The sequence below is a fragment of the Rattus rattus genome, chromosome 2 (assembly GCF_011064425.1).
Source record: "Rattus rattus isolate New Zealand chromosome 2, Rrattus_CSIRO_v1, whole genome shotgun sequence".
NCBI classification, from domain to species: domain Eukaryota; kingdom Metazoa; phylum Chordata; class Mammalia; order Rodentia; family Muridae; genus Rattus; species Rattus rattus.
In genome coordinates, this window is record NC_046155.1 from 101,659,043 (window position 1) to 101,679,326 (window position 20,284).

The window sequence follows — 20,284 nt, forward strand, 5'->3', positions numbered from 1 at the left end:
CCAGCTTGCTTCTTCAGACCATTTGCTTGGAAAGTTGTTTTCCAGCCTTTCACCCTAAGGTAGTGTCTGTCTTTGTCTCTGAAGTATGTTTCCTATAGGCAGGAAAATGTTGGGTCCTCATTGGGTATCCAGTTTGTTAATCTGTGTCTTTTTGTTGGGGAATTGAGTCCATTGATGTTGAGAGATATTAAGGAATAGTGATTGTTGCTTCCTGTTATATTCGTGTTTGAATGTTTGTGATTATGTTTGTGCTTGTCTTCTCTTTGATTTGTTGCAAAAAGATTAGTTTCTTGCTTTTTCTAGGGTGTAGCTTGCCTCCTTGTGTTGGGCTTTACCATTTATTATCCTTCGTAGGGCTGGATTTTTAGAAAGATATTGTGCAAATTTGGTTTTTTCATGGAATATCTTGGTTTCTCCATCTATGTTTATTGAGAGTTTTGCTGGGTACAGCAACCTGGACTGGCATTTGTGTTCTCTTAGGGTCTGTATGACATCTTTCCAGGATCTTCTGGCTTTCATAGTCTCTGGTGAGAAGTCTGGTGTAATTCTGATAGGTCTGCCTTTATATGTTACTTGACCTTTTCCCCTTAGAGCTGTTAATATTCTTTCTTGGTTTTGTGCATTAGGTGATTTGACTATCATCTGACGGGAGGAGTTTGTTTTGTGGTCCAGTCTATTTGGAGTTCTGTTAGCTTCTTGTATGTTTATGGGCATCTCTTTCTTTAGGTTAGGGAAGTTTTCTTCTATGATTTGGTGAAGATATTTACTGGTCCATTGATTGGGAAGTCTTCACTCTCTTCTATACCTATTATCCATAGGTTTGATATTCTCATTGTGTCCTGGATTTCCTGTATGTTTTGGGCCAGTAGCTTTTTCCATTTTACATTGTCTTTGATGGTTGTGTCAATGATTTCTATGGAATCTTCTTTTCCTGACTTTCTCACTTCTATCTCTTGCATTTTGTTGGTGTTGCTTGTATCTACAGCTCCTTCTCTCTTCCTTTGGTTTTCTATATCCAGGGTTGTCTCCTTTTGTGCTTTATTTATTGCTTCTATTTCCATTTCTAATTCCTTCACCTGTTTGATTGTGTTTTCCTGGAATTCTTTCAGGGATTTTTGCATTTCCTCTCTATAGGCTTCTGCTTGTTTATTTGTGTTTTCCTGAATTTCTCTAAGGGAGTTCTTTATGTCTTTCTTGAAGTCCTTCATCATCATGATCAAATGCGATTTAAAATCTAGATCTTGCTTTTCTGGTGTGTTTGGATATTCAGTGTTTGCTGCGTGGAATAATTGGGCTCTGATGATGCCATGTAGTCTTGGTTTCTGTTGCTTGGTTTCCTGCACGTGCCTCTTGCCATCACGTTGTCTCTGGTATTACCTTGTTCTGCTATTTCTGACAGTGGTTAGACCGTCCCATAGGCCTGTGTGTCAGGAATGCTGTAGACCTGTTTTCCTGTTTTGTTTTAGCCAGTTATGGGAACAGAGTGTTCTCCTTTCGGACGTGTAGTTTTTCGTGTCTACTGGTCTTCAGGTGTTCCTGTGGGCATGTGTCCTGAGTCCACCAGGCAGGTCACTCGGAGCAGCAAAGTTGGTCTTACCTCTGGTCTCAGGCCTGGAGTCCCTTCTCAGAGCTGGGTTTCAGCTCTCCTTGAGGGCAACAACCAGAAGGGCCTTCCCCGCCTTCACTCAGAACCCTGTGCACAGGGGGCACAGATGGCACTAGGCGTTTTCCTCTAGAGTCATAAATGTGGGCAGAGAGTAGTCTCCTCTGGCTTCCCAGGTTTGTCTACCCCTCTGAAGGTCTAGCTCTCCCTCCCATGGGATTTGGGTGCAGGGAGCTGTTTGCCTGGGTCCTTTCAGATCTGGGCGTTGCCTGGACTGCAGCATTGAGTGCCCCTATCTTCCTTTTCCCAGAGGCCCTATTTTCTCTTGGGCCATGGATGTGGGCAGGGGTGCGCAGTACTGGCGGTCTCTCCTGCGCTGCAGTCTTAGGAGTGCCCACCTGTCTAGGTGGTGAGCTCTCTCTCCCATGTGGTTTGGGAGCAGGGAGCTGTGGGCCGCAAGGTTTGGGCCCCAGCTAGAAACCCTAGCCTGTACTCTTAAGCAACTACAGATTCGTAGTTCAGAGTGTATCCATGGATGGCAAATAAAAACTTGGCAGTCAGGCCACAGATATAACTTCTTCAGGAAGTCCTTCTCTGTCATCAGTGTCCTTAAAGTGTAACATGGAAGCAAGATTTTTAATGTTTAAAATTTGTATTCAAAATATTATTTTATCTGTGCTAATGCATATATTGGATATTATAAATTTTTACTAAAACTGATTCTAAACTTTATTCTAGGAAATACAAAATGTGGCAGAGACAGAAAATATATGGAGAATATATTTGCATTTTTCCATGAGTGAGGAACTTGGTATCTTTTGTCACTGCTTGGTGTTGATGCTCTACAAGTGTGTTCAGTACATTCTATTTGGTTGAATTTTAGTACGAGCAAGATGTTTGAGTTCTAGCTCCATTGACATATGTTAATATATGTTAATAACTATCTGTTAATAGTTGTTATTCTGAAATCTGGCTCAGTTAGGGGAAAACTGTAGCTCTTGTTTTTATATGCTTGAATAAGATACCAGGAAGTATTAGATGTTTATGAAATGTTCACTTTTTAAAAAAATTTTATTTCATATTTTTACTTATTCACTTTACTTCCCACTCACTGACCCCCTCATGGTCATCCACTCCCACAATCCTTCCCACATACCCCCATCTCTTTCTCCTCTGCATGGATGGGGGCCCATGGTTATCCTCCTACTCTGACATATCAAGTCTCTGTGAGGTTAAGCACATCCTTTCCCAATGAGGCCAGATAAGTTGACTCTGGTAGAAGAACATATCCCACAGACAGGCAACAGCTTTTGGAACAGCATCCACCCCAGTTTTTGAGGGACCCACACAAACACTAAGTTGCATATCTGATATTACACACACACACACACACAAAATATATATATGTGTGTGTGTGTATATATATATATATATATATATATATATATATATATATATATATATATATATAGAGAGAGAGAGAGAGAGAGAGAGAGAGAACCTTGGTCCAGCCCTATGGTTACTGGTTCAGTCTCTGAGAACTCTTAGAGTCCAGGTTAGTTGATTCTGCTGCTCTTCCTATAATCCTTCACCCTATTCTTCCATAAGAGTACACAAGCTCCATTCACTGTTTGGCTGTGGGTATCTGCATGTGTCTGATACTAGGTAGAACCTCTCAGAGAGCAGCCACAAGCACTAGATATTTATTTGAAGAATAAACATTATGTTAATGCTACCTCATGCTTTGTGAGAAATCACTAGAAGAATTCTATATCTAATATATATTTGTCCCTGAATAATATTGAGTCAAAACACTTTAATTATTTAAAATGTCGATAGAATCACATCCAACAATATAAAAAATATATATAAAGAGGAACCTTGTTTCTCTGCAGATGTGTGGAACAACTTTAATATCCTATATAATGTGCAGGTCTGTATCATATGCAGGACTTGTAATTGTAGAGAACCCTAGTATGGGGCCTTGGAAGAGCTGGGAAAATGACACATCAGCATCTTTGTTGGGAACCTCTTTGGACAGCATGGAAGTGAAGGATCAGTTTACCTGCTGTGTAATTCAGAGATTTAAGAAGATGCAACACTGATTATTTTCTTTCTTCCTAGGGTAGAGAGTACAGTTGGTTTCTCAGATATCTTTCAAATGTCAGTTTCATTTGCCTATGAAGAATGAGGTGTTCTACAGAAACATTCTTTCTTGCATTTCTGCCCCAACTTTACAAGGCAATGCATTTAGGCATGCATGCCACATGGCATGGCATGAAATACCATGTTTGTGAACTGATCCATCACAAAAAAACTACATCTACTTGTCATACCATTCTAGTTAAAGAATCAGACTCTAATATCCTTCTACAAGACACTGCACCTTTGAAGAAATATTTATTTTGGTTTAATTATCTGTATGTGTCTTGTTGAATTGCATGTGTTGATGGAGGCCAGAGGAGTCTGTTACCCTTTGACTTGGAATTGAAGGCAGCTGTGAGGTGTCCAGTGTGCGTGCTGAAAAGAGAACATGGGTTCCTTCTGAAAGCAGTATGCAATCCTTACCACTGAGCACATCCACAGTTCCTAGACATTGGGCTTTAAGCTTACATCAGACATTCCACATGAAACTGGATCACATGTGATGATATAAGCCAACTAAAATATCCCCCAGTTTTAACAACTTCCACTAAACTCTCAACCTCTTTTCTGACAGCATTTGGATAATGACACGACGGATCTCCTTGGTCTTAATGCTATAGACAATGGGGTTGATGACAGGGGGGAAGAAGAGATAAGCATTGGCCATCATGGTCTGTAGCAGAGGAGACACGTGATGTGCAAAGCGATGCACCATAGACAAGCCAATCATGGGTACATAATAAGCAAGCACAGCACAGATATGTGAACCACATGTGTTGAGTGCTTTCTTCCTCCCATCTCCAGTGGTAATTCCCAGTACAGTATGGAGTATAAGCCCATAGGACACCACGATGAGCAATGAATCTATCCCAAAAGTGGAGGTAACAACGAAAAGTCCATAGATATTGTTGATAGAAATGTCCCCACAAGGTAGATGGATAAGGTTAGGGTGGAGACAATAGGAATGAGAGAGGGCATTGTGACCACAGAAGGGCAGTCTCCTTAACAGTACAGGCAATGGGGCCATTAGTATAACACTTTTCAGTCCAATGACAGCTCCTGTGCCAAAGATGCGAGGCAGTGTCAAGATAGCTGTATAACGTAGTGGACTGTAGATGGCCACAAAGCGGTCCACAGACATGGCCAGCAACACAGCCGACTCCATAATGGAGAAAGAATGAATGAAAAACATTTGGAGAAGGCATGCTTCAAAGGTAATCTCTGTAGTATCAAAAAGGAAGAGACCTAGCACGGTTGGCAGAGTGGAGGCAGAGACACCAACCTCAGCCAATGCCAGCATGGCAAGAAAGAGATACATGGGCTGATGTAGGGAAGCATCTGTTCTGATGACATGAAGGATGGTGCCATTCCCAAGGAAGATGATGATGTACATCAGGCAGAAGGGGATGGATATCCAGATGTGTTCAGTCTCCAGTCCTGGGATGCCAACCAAAATGAATGTTGTAGGTAAGAACCCCACAGAGCTACTGGAATTCTTCATGCTGAAATCTCATCTCGTGGGGGACGTGCCACCTCAAAAGTCACAAAAAAACCTACTGAGATTATATTATGTTGTGAAAAAATAATTGGGAGTTAACAAAAGAGAAGAAAACAAACTTTCATTCATGTCACCAAAGATATTATTTTTCACAATTGTCAGTTGATTCCCATCCAAATTTTTGCATTGTCAAGGAGTTTCTTTCTCTGTTACAAAGAAGTTACAGATGGAGAAAAGTATACACCCAAACTGCTAAGAAGGAAATGGTCATCTTGTGCTGGTGGGGACACTCCTGGCTAATAGAAGCCACTTGAGAGACAACTAATATGCAATCCCAGAATAAAGCACTAATGTTTGCAATAGGTGAACAGATGTTAATAATAAATATTTAAGTACAAGACAACTACTTTAAAAAACCCAATGAGTAGGTAGTGAATGATGGAGGACGAAGGGAAGGCTGATTTGTGTCAGTGAATACAGCCTGGAGGAATTATTTCGAAAGACAGTGTCCAGTTGACCGGGTGACTTATAATGAACTGGAAGCCAGGCTGGCTTACTTGTAAAAGACTACTGCTTATGAAAATACTGTGATGATAATACCCAATATCTTTTGACAGGTGCTTTTAAAAACTGCTAACCTTTTTTTTTTTAAAAAAATTATTTATAAGTACACTGTAGCTGTCTTCAGACACACCAGACGACGGCATCAGGTCTCATTACCGATGGTTGTGAGCCACCATGTGGTTTCTGGGATTTGAACTGAGGACTTCTGGAAGATCAGTCAGTGCTCTTAACCTCTGAGCCACCTTTCCAGTCCCAAAACTGCTAACCTTATTTGTCAGGATATTTTTTTAAATCTTAGACACAACACTGAACTCACAACAGCAACACTAATAGTCTACGCACATATTCAGTAAGGATGACTTCCTGGACAGAAATTGTTGTCATCAGATGTGAAAGCACCTTCCTAGCAGAATGTTGTCTGGGCCAGTAGAATATTATAAACACATTCTGAACAGGGAGTATAGGAGAGAATATCTCATGGTAGATTTTTATCTCGTTCATGAATGCATCCTCTCCTTTCCCAGCTCTCTGCTTATCTACTCGTACACACACATGCAAGCCTAAGTTACAAATTATCTTGTGTGACTCTTTTGTGAAGCCATGCAACAGAGAGAATTCATTATTCTAAGTGAGGTATTACTAAGTTCTCTCTGAATTACTGGCCTATACCCAATTAGCATTTTTCTCCACCAGTCACCATATATGATGAAGAAAGTATAGAGTTCTGGACTTACTCAGGAAGTCTCTGGAACTTTTAGCCATAAAACAGAGAGCACATGTACTTGTTCTGCTGCTCAGACACTTTCATTGAGTATCCCAAAGCCTTCTTCTCATGCATATTACATCCTGGGATGGAAAAGTTCAGGATTCTGTGATAAAGTTCTAAAAGAAATTAATTTAGTTTTAAACCCAGAGAAAGCTTTACTTACAATAAACCATTTCAGTTCAGATCTGAGGATCAGCAGAAAGTTTCAAGGTTAAGTAGAGAAGAGAGATGTATCTTGCAGGTGTTTCTAACTTGCCGCCTGTGGAATGTGTGCAACTGAGGATAGCTATGCATGTGAGCCAACATAAATTCATAAATCAATGTAAACCATTATACTTTTTGTAATTTTCTTTGTAAATTAATTTTGCAGTTTTTAACTGTGAACTTTGTAGATGATGACACTGTAAGTAATGTCAACAGGATGACAATGCCTAACAGGAAAAAAAACTCACTGCCCTGGTCCACGTGTGATATAGCAGGCTGAGAAAATGAAAACTGTGGATATATTGGGATATTAAAAACCATAGTCTTTTAAACCTTTTATGAAAATATCAAAGATAGCTATGGAAAAGCACAGCTCTCATTTTGCTCCTGCACATGGGATCCTGGTACTCATCACTTTCGGATGCAGGTTAACTCAGCAGGTATCAGGTTTGGGAAAGATCTGCACTGTGGGCTGTGCTGTAGCTTAAGGTGGAGACAGTAAGGAGCAAATCAATGACCTCAGAACAAGTGATTGTACACACAGAGATATGTTCAAACACAAGCCTCAACGTTTAGTTCCTTAAGTGGGTCAAGTGTGAATCTCCTGGACTGAAAAGCTCTTCCTTGTAACTTGCTTTACTGAATCCTTGATCCTGCTGCAGACATATATTGCCTGCCACACCTCGAGAAACCTGATAGTGAACAGACTGATCTTGGTAGATTCTGAGAACGAGGCTCCCTGTTTCCTTACTTTCCCTGCCCTTTGTTCTCTGATGATTTTTTTCTATTGCCCTTGCATTTTTGTTTTTTTCTCATCCCTCTTCTCCAATCCCTGCAGTCATACAGGAGCATGTGTTCTTGCAAGATCACTTAACATAGTTGTGCTCCTGAATTTAGGACGTGTTTTAAAGGCTGGGAGTTGATAAAAAGGGATCATTTTAGTTATGAAGACAAAAACCCAACAGCACAGAATAGAATAATGATTCAGAGAATATCAACAGAAAGATAAGAATGTAATACACGGAGTCCCACGGTCTTGGAACTGGACAGAATGGAAGGTGACTCCTGTGTAAAGTGCATCTTCTTCTACTCGTGTGTATATTTGCTTCTTTACTGTTCAAGACAGAAATGTTACTATCTACCTCAGACAATATGTCTGAACATTTATCATAAGCTTTTAGCAATGAGTAAGTGTTAGTATTTCTTGCAAACAATCTTCTTTTATAAAGTATTCTCTGAGAGATCAGTTTATCCCCAAGGTATCTAATTACACTATTCTCTCCTATCACTGTCTGACTGAAACTATCACTGCATTTATGTGGGAAGCAAGAAAACATGCAGTTTCCATTATAGATGAGCATCCTGACAAGCTGCATGAGTGATACACAAGAAGTATATACTAGAAGTGTTACACTAGAACAACGATTTCTAGAACCTATGACCTATGATCTTGTTTTGTTAACTTGCCCTTAGCTGACTTTAGTCTTCTTGTCTTTCCACCTCACATGTTTAGAGACAAAGCTACAGAGCTCTGACCAGGGGTGAAGGTTGATATCTTTTTATTTATTTATATTTTTATTGGATATTTTATTTATTTACATTTCAAATGTTAGCTCTTTTTCTGGTTTCCCATCTGGAAACCCCGTATCCTATCCTCCCTCCCCCTGCTTCTATGAGGGTGCTCTCCTACCCACCCACCCTCTCCCACCTGCTTGCCCTACATTGGTGCATCAGGCCTTCCCAGGACCAAGGGCCTCTCCTCCCATTGATGTCCTCTGATATATATGTGGTAGAAGGTTAAAATCTTGCTGAAGCTGCTTTAGGATGCAAGGCTGGGAGAACACAGGCTTGAGCACTTACCTCTTAATACTGGATGTGACCAGAGAGCCTCGCTTTGGCAAGTTCTTGGCCCATGCCTCCTTAGCTTCATAGGTCTGTGGCTAGAATGATGCCTTGCATCTTTTAAAGCCAATCAGAAGCTCCATCTGTGGAGTAAAAGAGACAGAGTCAGGTTCCCTGAAGAGCAATTATCTAAGTAATCATACTGCTTTCGTAATATCAGATGCCTCTAAGGAAATTAAACATGGGTATGAAAATGAGTATGGATAGAGTTATCATATATGATAATTAAATAAGGAATATATAGAAATTACTTAGAACATTTTATATCCTTACAATGGAAAATGAAAGCAAACACTTGGAGGACATTATGTTATCTAAAAACAGTCATATAGAAATTAAAGTTAGATTAAAAATTAGAAAAGGCTAAAGAAAACAAGGGAATGATGGGAGATGAGAAAAACTTTGGTTAAATACATAATTTTATAGTTAAAAAGAAGAACAAATCCTGGTATTCTATTACTGCATACTAGGATAACTATAATTACCTATTTTAATACATTGTCTCTTTTAAAATAAAGAGCAAACAGGATTGTGAATCCCATCACCTCACAGAAAGGCTAAAGCATGGATATGGTACATTATCTTGATTCAATTATCTAGTATTTAACTGTGTGAAAAATAATGTAAGTATGTGTAATTATTGCATCAGTTACAGATAAAATACTATCTAAACACATTTTGACTTAAAATTCACCATAATCCAATTTTAAGATTTACTAAGATTTTTTTTTTGGAAGTGTCTTCTTTGTGCAATTAGTTTTCCAAGAGAGGAGAAGGCTGTGTATAATTATATAGTTAGCAAAAAATGCTTTAAATGATAGCATATACACAAATATATACAAAATCTAGATATAATAAACCAAGAGTGGTCTGAGAGACTTTAAAAAAGTAGAAAAATTAGGTGAAAGTCTGTAAGAGCAGAGCAAATATGAAGAGGTGTTCTGACCTCTTACACAGTCAGCGCACACTCTATCATTCTGCAAAGAAAAGATATTTAAAGGTCACGCTGAAACATAAATGTGAACACGAATGGAGTCTTCCAGGAAATGTTACTTTAGAAACGCAAGGAAATGCAGGAATGTTTTCTAAGAATGTTATTGTGGTTAATTCATTTTCAGAACAGATGATGTGAGACAACAGCAGCAGCAACAAGAAGAAGAGAATGGAGATCTCTAGAGTAAATTACATGCTCTGAAAGAAAAATACAGCCTACTTTTATTTTTATCTTTCTTAGGAGCTCCTAATCTAAGTTGGAGAGAATGTAAGTAAGTGATGGAATGTTAGCGTGGGTCTCAGTGTGTCAGAAGAAAGAAGAAAAGAATATTTACATTCTTCATTACCACAGGGGGTTTAATCGGTGGGACAGAGATGGGGCACAGTGGGTACCATGGATGGCTTAGCAAAGGACAGAAGCCATGAGAAGGAGTGAGCTTTTCCCATGGATAAAGGAGCCACAGACCACTATAATAAGTTAAAACTATATTCGGGAAAAGCCCATGTTCAAATTTTCAGCTTAAACTATTTATCTCCACATCTTATGGCAAATTATTAAGTTGTTTAATGGTATAAAATTTTAAAGTTATGTGCCTATAAATGTGAAGGTTTTCTTCACCATTACCTCCTGAATAATACTATTAGTTAATACGAGATTGAATACGATGTTTTGAAGTCTTTGTAATTTTAACAGATGTCCCATACATTCTCTTCCCACTTAACATTCTCCTGAGAAGATTGTAAGAGGGAGAGGGGTAAAGGAAACCACAAGAAAACCCAAGAATCACCTATCCTGGGCCCAGAATGGGCCTGATTGAGGCCCTCTGTACATATGTTACAGGTGCCCAGCTTGAGTGTCTTGTGGGATTCCTAACAGTGAGAGCAGGGGTATCTCTGACTCTGTTGTCTGCCGTTGGGACCCTTTCCTCTAAGCAGTTTGCCTTGTCAAGCCTTAATAGGAGAGACGATGATTAGTCTGACTGCACCTTAATATGCCATGACTGGTTGACATCCGTGGAGGACAGTCTTTACTGAAGAGAAACTGAACAGGAGTGGATTGTATTGGGAGGGGTGGAGGTTGGGTAAAGAGATTGGGAAGAGAGGAGGGAAGGGAAATCATGATTAGGATATATAACAACAACAAGAGCAACAACAGTAATCTCTCTCCAAATATACCATACTAAGTCTTCAGATATAACCACAGATTACCCAACTACGGTTAGATTAAATCATGCATGTGTCTTTTCAAAAGTCTCCCAAATGTTTCTGGGAATGTCCATTGAAAATCAGGTTTATACCAAGACTATGAGTACTTATTTATAAGTTCAGTGTTATTTTTTTTAAACCAGCCTTCCCCCATATTTTTTGTTGTTTTGCTTTGTTTGTCTGTAGGTTTTCTTTTTTTAGTATTTCCTTAGAAAGTAAGTGAGAAAAGTGAAAAAATATTTTGTGACCCACTTAGTTTAACTAGGTCATACATCTGAGCACATTGAAGTGGAACAATATATTATTGGAGTCTTTTGAGGTCGTCAGTGAATATATCATTGAAGACAATGATTACTCCTCCCCTCATATGCATCAATAAGAAAAACTGAGCAGTGAGGGATATGGATGGGGATGAAAAGGGGTTCAGAGAAGGTTTAAGGGAAAGAGTAATCGAACATATTGTGTTCATTTATGAAGTTGGTGAATAACAAAAATACAAATGTAAATAAGAGAAGTCAAAAAATAAATGAAAAAAAGGACAAAGAATAAGAGACATGTAGTATCATGAATTGGAATGATGCAGCCAGTAGAAGAATAAGAACACAAAGGTCAAATATTTATCATCTATCTGTCTCTCTGTCTGTCTATATCTATCTATCTATCTATCTATCTATCTATCTATCTATCTATCTATCATCTATCTATCTATCTATCTATCTATCTATCTATCTATCTATCTATCTAATGTGTTCATTCAGCCAGAAATTTATTTGATCACTTACCAAGTATTTATTAAGTGTCTACTATATTCCAGGCACTACAGAGACAGGCCAGTGCATAGACACAGTGAGAGACAAAAAGGAGATGAAGTCCATGCCTTGCTGGGCTTGAAACAGTCTTGGGTTGACAGACATTAAGACATATAGTTTGTGGATGACTAGTTAAATGTGAGAACAAAGAGGAAAACCTACTGTTAGCAGCGTGGAATGGGAAGCCATCCTGGTGACTGCTGGAAGTGACTACAGATGAATAGAACATTTGAAAATCTGGTCAAAAATATTTAAAAGAAAGTTTATCAACATCTGGTTTGTTATGTCACAATGATGTCAGCTTAGTGCAAGTTCTTCTGAAACTTCATATTTCAAAATCTCAGGCTGACTGAGAATGTCTAGTGTGCATACCCATGTCTTTTGCTCTTCACTTAATTATCTCAGTGTGTATCTACAGCAAATTTTGATGCCATTTAAATAGTAATTTAATTTTTAAAATTTCAGTAATTTAAACAACTTATCTTCATCCTATTTACCCACAATCCTTCCTCTAATTCCCTTCAACTCTCTCCTAACAAATATCCTTCCCAATTTCTTATCCTTTTTAAAGATAATAATCCATAAAGTTAATTTGTGAGATCCGTATTTGCACATGAGTAGAAACATTTACCTTTGCACAGACAGCCTAAAAGTGACCCCACTTTCAAGGAAAAGTGACTCTCCTACTGCCAGAAGCCATTGATTGCCAATAGCTCTCTTCAGCAAGAGATGGGGCCTTGGAAGTTCTCCCTTCTTCTATTGTAGTTTTAATTGGCTTAATTTTGTGCATATTACCACAGCTACTGTGAGTTTATGAGCGTGAAATCTATGTCATGTCCAGGAGGTAACAGTTTACAGTACTCTTCACTGTCTGTGACTCTATCTTCTTTTTGCCCCTCTTTTGTGATGTTCCCTGAGCTGTCAATGGCCTATTGACTACTAAGTATTCCTTGTCATCTACCCTCAGCTCTCTGATCAGTTGAGTCTTGTTGTAAACCATTTCCCACAGGAAAATACACTGCTCTGATCCAAGTTGAGAGCAGCTCTAATCTGTAGTATATGAAAGGTACTTGGGAAGAGGCCTGGCAACATGACCGTTATTAGCAAAACAACAACAGTAGGTTGTCTTCCAAGAGTCTGTGACCTCTCAAATTGTGGGGTTTGGACTAGATTTGTAGTACTAAGCCTGAATTTACTCTTGTGGGGTAGCCCCAAAACTAGCCAGGGAGTGTTTGGTTACCCCTATATCCATAAGCCTTCGCAGGCTAAATAATTTATTTTCTAGCATATACAAGCCTATAAATGTCCAACATACTTCACTGTGTCATTAACCATGTATATGTTCAGCCACATGAATCTGTGCTTCTAATTGTCCCAAGGTTTGAATAAGTTTTATATCTATACCTATGTCTATATCTTATATATAATCCGTGAGGGAAGATAAAATTATGGCAACAAAGAAACAATTGGATAACTTATTCTTGAAAAAAAACCCAGAGTATATGTGTTATTTCTCTTTGTTCTTTTCTTTACTATGGTATGCTTCCCCCAGATAACCATTATTATTATAAATTGAATGTGTTTTAAAAATAAATAGACAAATTGATTAATTTATAACCATTTTTAATATAAAATTTGCAATTTCTTGCTTAACTTTTGAGTACCTATAAGGTTGAAGCGTCATTTGACTAATATAGAATGTTCCATGGTACAGTTAAACCCTAGTTTACTTATTTATCCATTTCTGATTTGTGAGAATATTTTTATTCTTGTTGAAACAATTGTTTTCATACAATATATTCTGTTTGGTGTGTCTTCTCCTTCACCTCCTCCCTGATGGTTCCTACTTCCTCTTTCACTCAATTCCACACCCTTTTTTTTCTCTCCCTCTCTAGAAAATAAACAGACAAACAAACCAAAAAAATCCAAACAAAACAAAATTTAAAAGAAAAAGAACACTGAATTTTCATTTTGAAAAGATCATATTTATTTATTTGTTTTTTATTTATCTGTTTACTTATTTTGTATGTGCATCTGAGTGCCTCTAATTCTTTCTTTTTATATTTATTTATTTATTTATTTATTTATTTATTTATTTATTTATTTATTGTCTGAGTACACTATAGCTGTCTTCAGACACCAGAAAAGGGCATCGGATCCCATCACAGATGGTTGTGAGCCACCATGTGGTGGCTGGAATTTGGACTCAGGACCTCTGGAAGAGCAGTCAGTGCTCTTAACCACTGAGCCATTTCTCCAGCTCCTGCTGTGGATCCTTCCAAATTTGAAAAGAGAACATTAAAATATCCCCTGGAGCTGGAGTTGCAGTTGCAGGTAGTTGAGTAGGTTCTGGCAACCAAATTTTGTCGCTTGGTAGAATAGTCTGTGCTCTTAACAGATGAGCCATCTACAGCCCTGTTATATTCTTGTTTGGGCAAAACAAATACACTATCTTGAATAGTGCTAGAGAGAATTTTGCATTTAAGTATCTGCCATGATAAGGAAATAGACTATAAACCTAGGCCAGAGCTGAGCATCGGAACTGTTAGTTTAAGAACCAATGAACAAACTATCAATTTAGGTTGACACATGTGCTGCAAGGCAATGTTTGTTATCTATGCATTCATTAACACGAGATACTTTGAAGTATTCTAGCATTGTAAACTAATGTCTCTCTCTCTCTCTCTCTCTCTCTCTCTCTCTCACACACACACACACACACACACACACACACTCCTACTTTTAGTGATATGACTGGTTTTGGGGGGCTCTAATAGGTGGGCCAATGCCTTTAATATTTTCTTTGAAGAAAGAGTTGTATTAACCCCTGGCGAATCTGCCTGTTCTTAGCACTGTAGATGATGGGGTTGAGCATCGGTGGTACCAGAAGATAGATGTTGGCCAGAAGCAGGCGGACAGCAGGTACAGCATGCTTCATGAAGCGATGTACCAGAGCCACGCTGATCATAGGCACATAGTACACCAGAACTGCACACATATGTGACACACAAGTATTGAGAGCTTTCCTCCGCCCCTCCCCAGAGGTAATGTTTAGTACTGTGTACAAGATCAGCACATAAGAGACAACAATGAGCAGTGAGTCCAGCCCAAAAGTGGAAGTCACGATGCAGAGCCCCAAAATGCTGTTGGGACGAGTGTCCCACAGGGCAGCTGGATTAGATCTGAGTGCAGACAATAGGAATGGGAGAGCACATTGTGGCCGCAGAAAGGCAGAGACTTTAGGAGAAAAGGCAGGGGGAACATGAGCAACAGACTTTTCAGTCCAAGTGTAACACTGGTACCAGCAATACGGGGCAGAGTCAGGATGGTAGTGTAGCGGAGTGGGTTGTAGATGGCAACAAAGCGATCCACAGACATGGCTAGAAGAACTCCTGACTCCATGATGGAAAATGAATGTATGGAGAACATCTGCAAAAGGCAGGCTTCAAAGCAGATTTTATTGGCACCAAACAGAAAGATGCTTAGCACCGTGGGCAGGGTCGAAGCAGAGACACCGAGCTCGGAGAAGGCCAGCATAGCCAGGAACAAGAACATCGGCTGGTGCAGAGAACTGTTTTTCCTGATCACAGTCAGAATGAGGGTGTTGCCCACAATGCCTATAATATACGTGAAGCAGAATGGGAAGATCAGCCAAGGGTACCATGCTTCCAGACCAGGGAAACCAGTCAGCAGAAAATATTCTGGGGTGAATTGACTGCTGTTGATCATTTTCCTGTGCTTGGACTCCTCTGAGGACTTTGGTTTGTCAGTGCCACAGATATAACCTGACATAAAATGTAACTTGTTATAGATAAAAAGACACCAGATTTTTTTTTGTCTGTTATAGCCTACCAATTTATATCTCTCCTATGTTATGATCAATTCAATGTGACCATCAGCGCAATATAAAATCTGTCAGGATTTGTAGGCAAGTGTATATAGAAGACAATATGACAAGTGGCTGTACTAATCACAAGTCAAATTGATTTCTCCTATTGATCTAATGGTGTTTAACTTTCAAGAATGTATTGTTACCCTTTCTCTAGAGAAAGAAGGCATTCATTAGAAAGACTAAAATTAATTAAACAAAGTAACTAGGCATTCTGTAAATTTAAGTATATTTATATTTAATTTCCAGTGGCGGCTAAAGATAGGAATTAAAGAAAAATGATTTTAATTGTACATAGAACCAGGCACGTGACAAAGACTCCTAAATCTCATTTCTACCACTTACACAACAAAGCATTGAGAATACAGAATGATGTGCCTTTACTTTCGTAAATCATCTGTAAGATGGGCTCAGCTTTCATCAGGATCTCTTGTAGGATCCCTTTGGGCTTTACACACAGAGGGCGAGGCAAGTACAGAATAAGTCTGCATCAGAGGGTGATGGGAAGGAGCATTTTGCTCACTGGAATGTTTCTGAGTACTGACCAGGTCTGTGTTCTTTCAGAAAATTCCTCCACCATTGGTTATCTAAACAGTGGACTGTGAGGTTCAATGTGTGAGTGGGTGATGGACAAGAATATAAATCTTTCGGAGTACATGCCTGAGTGAACTCAGCAGAAATGAGAACAGAACACTAATGTGTGTTTGTGACACCCCTGAAGCCCTCCCTGAGGAGACAGTGAATCTAATTATCTTATCAAAGAGAAAAACACCTCTCAAGAAGAGGGCATGTGACTCTGCTTGCTAATGTGAGAAAACTTCCTCTACTCAGCATGAGGATGAGATCTCACTTGCTGAGATATGAGGGAACCTCTGCTGCTGAGGGTACGATGTACCCCCTGTCATCAGATGAAGAACGCATATCTGAAGCGCTTCTGGAAGCAATGAAGCTCGGCATGCTGGGAAATGTCCTGGAAAGAGGTCGAGGCCTTGATTGGTGGTTGACTTGATTTCAGGCTTCTACTTTCTAGAAGGTGAAAGTGTTGAGCTTGACCTTTAAAATCTGTGAATGGAGATTATTATGTTATTAAGACAAACTATGAGAAGTAGGTCTAGTTATATTTATGAAGCTTTGAATTGCAGTAGTCACCAGCCACCAGAAAGTGATACTGGCCACTGTGGAAAATGAGTTCTCTAGGCAGGTGTCTAAATTTTCTCTCATGAGGAAAGGTCAGAAATGGATCAGGAGTTCCTTGATAGAAGTATTCTGATACTCAAGATACTGTCTCTTTTAAATTAGTATTTCAGGATATATATTTCCTTTGACTCAAACTTTTCAGTCTCACTTCATCAAAGCATTAGTCTAAATGTCTTATAATGCTTAAGGGCATCATGCATTTTCCGTTGTTTCCTTTTCTTGCTTAGTGTGCACGAGTCAGTTCTTGCATGCCTTATTAATGGCTTTGAGACTCCATATCTTGCACTGTAAATTTTAGATCAGTATACCTAAGAACAGGACTGCAGGTTACTTCGTTGCATTACCAGTGGAAGTCTCACTCCCCTTGGTTCTCTCCGGCTCACAGCTCTGAAGCACAGGTAAGCACTATTTCTAGCAAGTGGGTTCTCTGAGCTAGTGTGAATGGCACTGCACTAGTAAACAGTGCCTTTCCAACAAACTCACTGTGCGAGTTGGATGATGGGCAAGAATATAGATCTTTTAAAGTTCGTATCTGGAGGAACAAGAGTAGCATTTCTATCATCATATGTGGTATTTCATTTTTAAGCAAGTATTTCACCTAAGGACCTTTTCTCACTTGTTCTGTGCAACATCTATATTTTTATAAGTTAAGCAATTTTATGGGTGCCCTCAATTGTCCACACTGAAGATATTAACTTTGTATTTTTAACTGAGACTTGACATTATTGAGATTTTATTTTAAATCTGGTATGATTGTAAGAAGTAATGTCCCTTTGCTCTTTGTACTAATTTTCATTTCATTAAGGAACTTCTCAGATGTATACATTCAACAACATCAAAACATAGTTACTGAATAAGAAATTAGTAACTCAAAACAGACAAAGTACTGGATCCCACCTGCCCTGTGGAAAGTCACCGGGAATGTTGGAAGAAAATATGTTCTCTAATAATGCAGGTGGAAGGAGGGAAACATGCTATAGAATTTAGTCGAAATTTGGGATGGTTATCGTTATTGAACTGTTGCTCACGTGTTCCCTCTAGGTACATTAGTATAAAGGAAGTAACACTTCTGTGTTTCATTCTACCAAACCATTTAGAAGATTAGTTCATGATCAGCCTAGGCTAAAGCATGAGACTCTGCTTAAAAGAAGGTGTTCTTAACTCAGAGGATACACATGAGATAAAAAAAGCAAACATTTTTTTTCATCTTGAAATTTGGAAGAAAATTGGCACTCCCCTTAATAATTCAAATTGATGGGTTGTATTCAGAGACCATAAACTCAACTCATGGAGGTCTTCTGCCCTAGACCAAGTACTGGTGTTGCAGGTGTGAGGCACCTGCTGTCTTTACATTTCATAATGTCTTTTGAGATCTACTATGCAGGATCAACTACTGTTGCTCTTTTCTACATGGTGACAGGATTACCCAAGCTTGTCTTTCTTACACATTGCTATTGTTTAATAAATACTTAACATTCTTCTCTTCTCCCTTTCTCCTGCCCCAAACCTCTCTTTTTCATTCTCTTTTGTTCTACACTGTAGTAGATTAATTTTAGTTGTTGGACTGAGTACTTCTTGGATAGGAATAACCTGATATTCCATATGCCTTTGTGCAATATGTAGCCTCCAGATTTGTAGCTTAGCAGATTAAGACCCAAGAGAGATCTGGAAAAGAGACATCTCAAGTGCCCCTCTGTCATTTCGAGACTATCTACCAAACACCAGAATGTATCATGAAGGGTAAAATATCTCTCATGATATGGGGAAAGGAGAAATAAAATGTTTACTAGGTCTGAGGGGCAACTCAGCACAAAGACTGTAAGTTCATGCTTACCCATAGGTTCCCCATGCTACTAATGGATTTCCAGGGTAATACCAGCCCCTCTTGTGGGATACCACTCACCTACAGGGTGGTTGGCCTCAGCCTGGTATTAGCATACTAATAAGAGGTCCTCTGGCCCTTCTATATATCATAACCCAGGAACCGCAGCTCTTTTTCTACCCCACCTTGTTAGTCAATCTCCCTAGTGATACAGGCCAACCAGCCTTTGAAGATCGTCCTATCTCTGTGCCTACAGGAATAATTAGGCCAAGAGTAGAAGGTCTCAGGGGTATTGTTTTGGATTGAAAGTATGAGAAAACAAGAACACGATAGTGGTGTGTGTGAGTGTGTGGTTTTACATGCACATGCAAGTGTGTAAGTTTATGTAAACACAAGTTAAACTTTGTATACATGTGCATAAATGCTTGTATATACATAATAGAAGTGTTTATGGAAAATTTTGGTTGGAGGTTTGCATAAATTTATGATTGTGTTCACCACATTTTATCCATATATTTAAATGTACAAATTGAATATGTTCATGATTTTATATGTTCATCAATATGTTGCATTTCTTTAGATATGCTTATGTCTATATAATATAAAATATTTATTTAAATATAGGGTATGTATAATAATATTTAAATATTAATATTTATAACTTTTCCTAAGTACTTTAATGCTTATTCCTTATTTTATTATAAAATCTTAAACCCACTAGACAGAGTAATTCATATGCCCTTCCTGTAGGCACAAACATGTTACCTTGTGTTAAACCAGCTAAATATGATCTATAAAACTGTTTGGATTTGTAGCTTACATGCGTACTTGGCCCTTTTACCTAGATTAGGACTTAAGGACATGCCAAGGTCATACAAGCACCTGTAGGCTTGACATATGTTATGATTCACTCTCTCTGTTGCTTTACTCAAGAGTTTTCAAACTCTTTCTTTGCTATTCCTTCCCGTTGTGCATGCTTTCAAGGGTGTGGAATCCAAGTTAGGAACTGCATCATCAAGCTTTCTTCGGGATCAAGCACCCTACCCAAAAGCACTGATACATAATAAAATGTTGAAAGATCTCAGAGCAATTAGATGACTACAGAAAATTGAGATAACAGAATAGTTTTGAAGGACAGGATTACTGCTGAGTCTTAGAAACTCTGTTGCATAATCTCTCAAATAGCAGGCAGTTCTGGGCCATTAGCCAGTAGGTAGTGGGCTAAAACATTTGAACACATCAGGAGAACAGATAGTTGGCTAGATAAACATCTGCTCTTTTTGATTCACATCTGGACTATAAATTAAAGAGGTAAGAAGAACCCAAGGGTTTAGGTCTAATTTAGACTATAGGCAAATGTACAGAATGGGCAGAAAAAGCTAACAAGAGACACGGTTGAGCACAATCTGAAGCAGGAAGGAGTTGGAAAAGGGAATAATTGGTAAACCATAATATTTGAAAATTTACTGAATTCTGAAACTGGCCAGACTTAGCCATCGTTTCTCCTACAGCAGGTAGACAAAAACAATGAGAAGTGTCTAAGACATTCACCCAGAGAGGACAGGGAGGGATCAAGGTATATTCTTTGAAGACTGTAGTCACAGATAGGACCAGGAGAGGGCAGCAGAGGGCTGCCTGTCCGAGCTGATTTGCTAGATGTTTACAACTAAAGCAAAAGTTGGAGAT

General features: G+C 38.8%; 2 protein-coding genes across 2 annotated transcripts; both read right to left on the minus strand.

The window, feature by feature from the left end:
• Positions 1-4,295: 4,295 nt before the first annotated feature.
• On the minus strand, positions 4,296-5,249 carry LOC116894006 (olfactory receptor 51J1). The gene is given in 3 exon segments (XM_032895721.1): positions 4,296-4,682; positions 4,684-4,946; positions 4,949-5,249. Coding segments are annotated over 3 exon segments (951 nt in total).
• A 9,232-nt stretch (positions 5,250-14,481) lies between these two features.
• Positions 14,482-15,419, minus strand: LOC116894007 (olfactory receptor 51I1-like). The gene is given in 2 exon segments (XM_032895723.1): positions 14,482-14,852; positions 14,855-15,419. Coding segments are annotated over 2 exon segments (936 nt in total).
• Between the last annotated feature and the right edge of the window lie 4,865 nt (positions 15,420-20,284).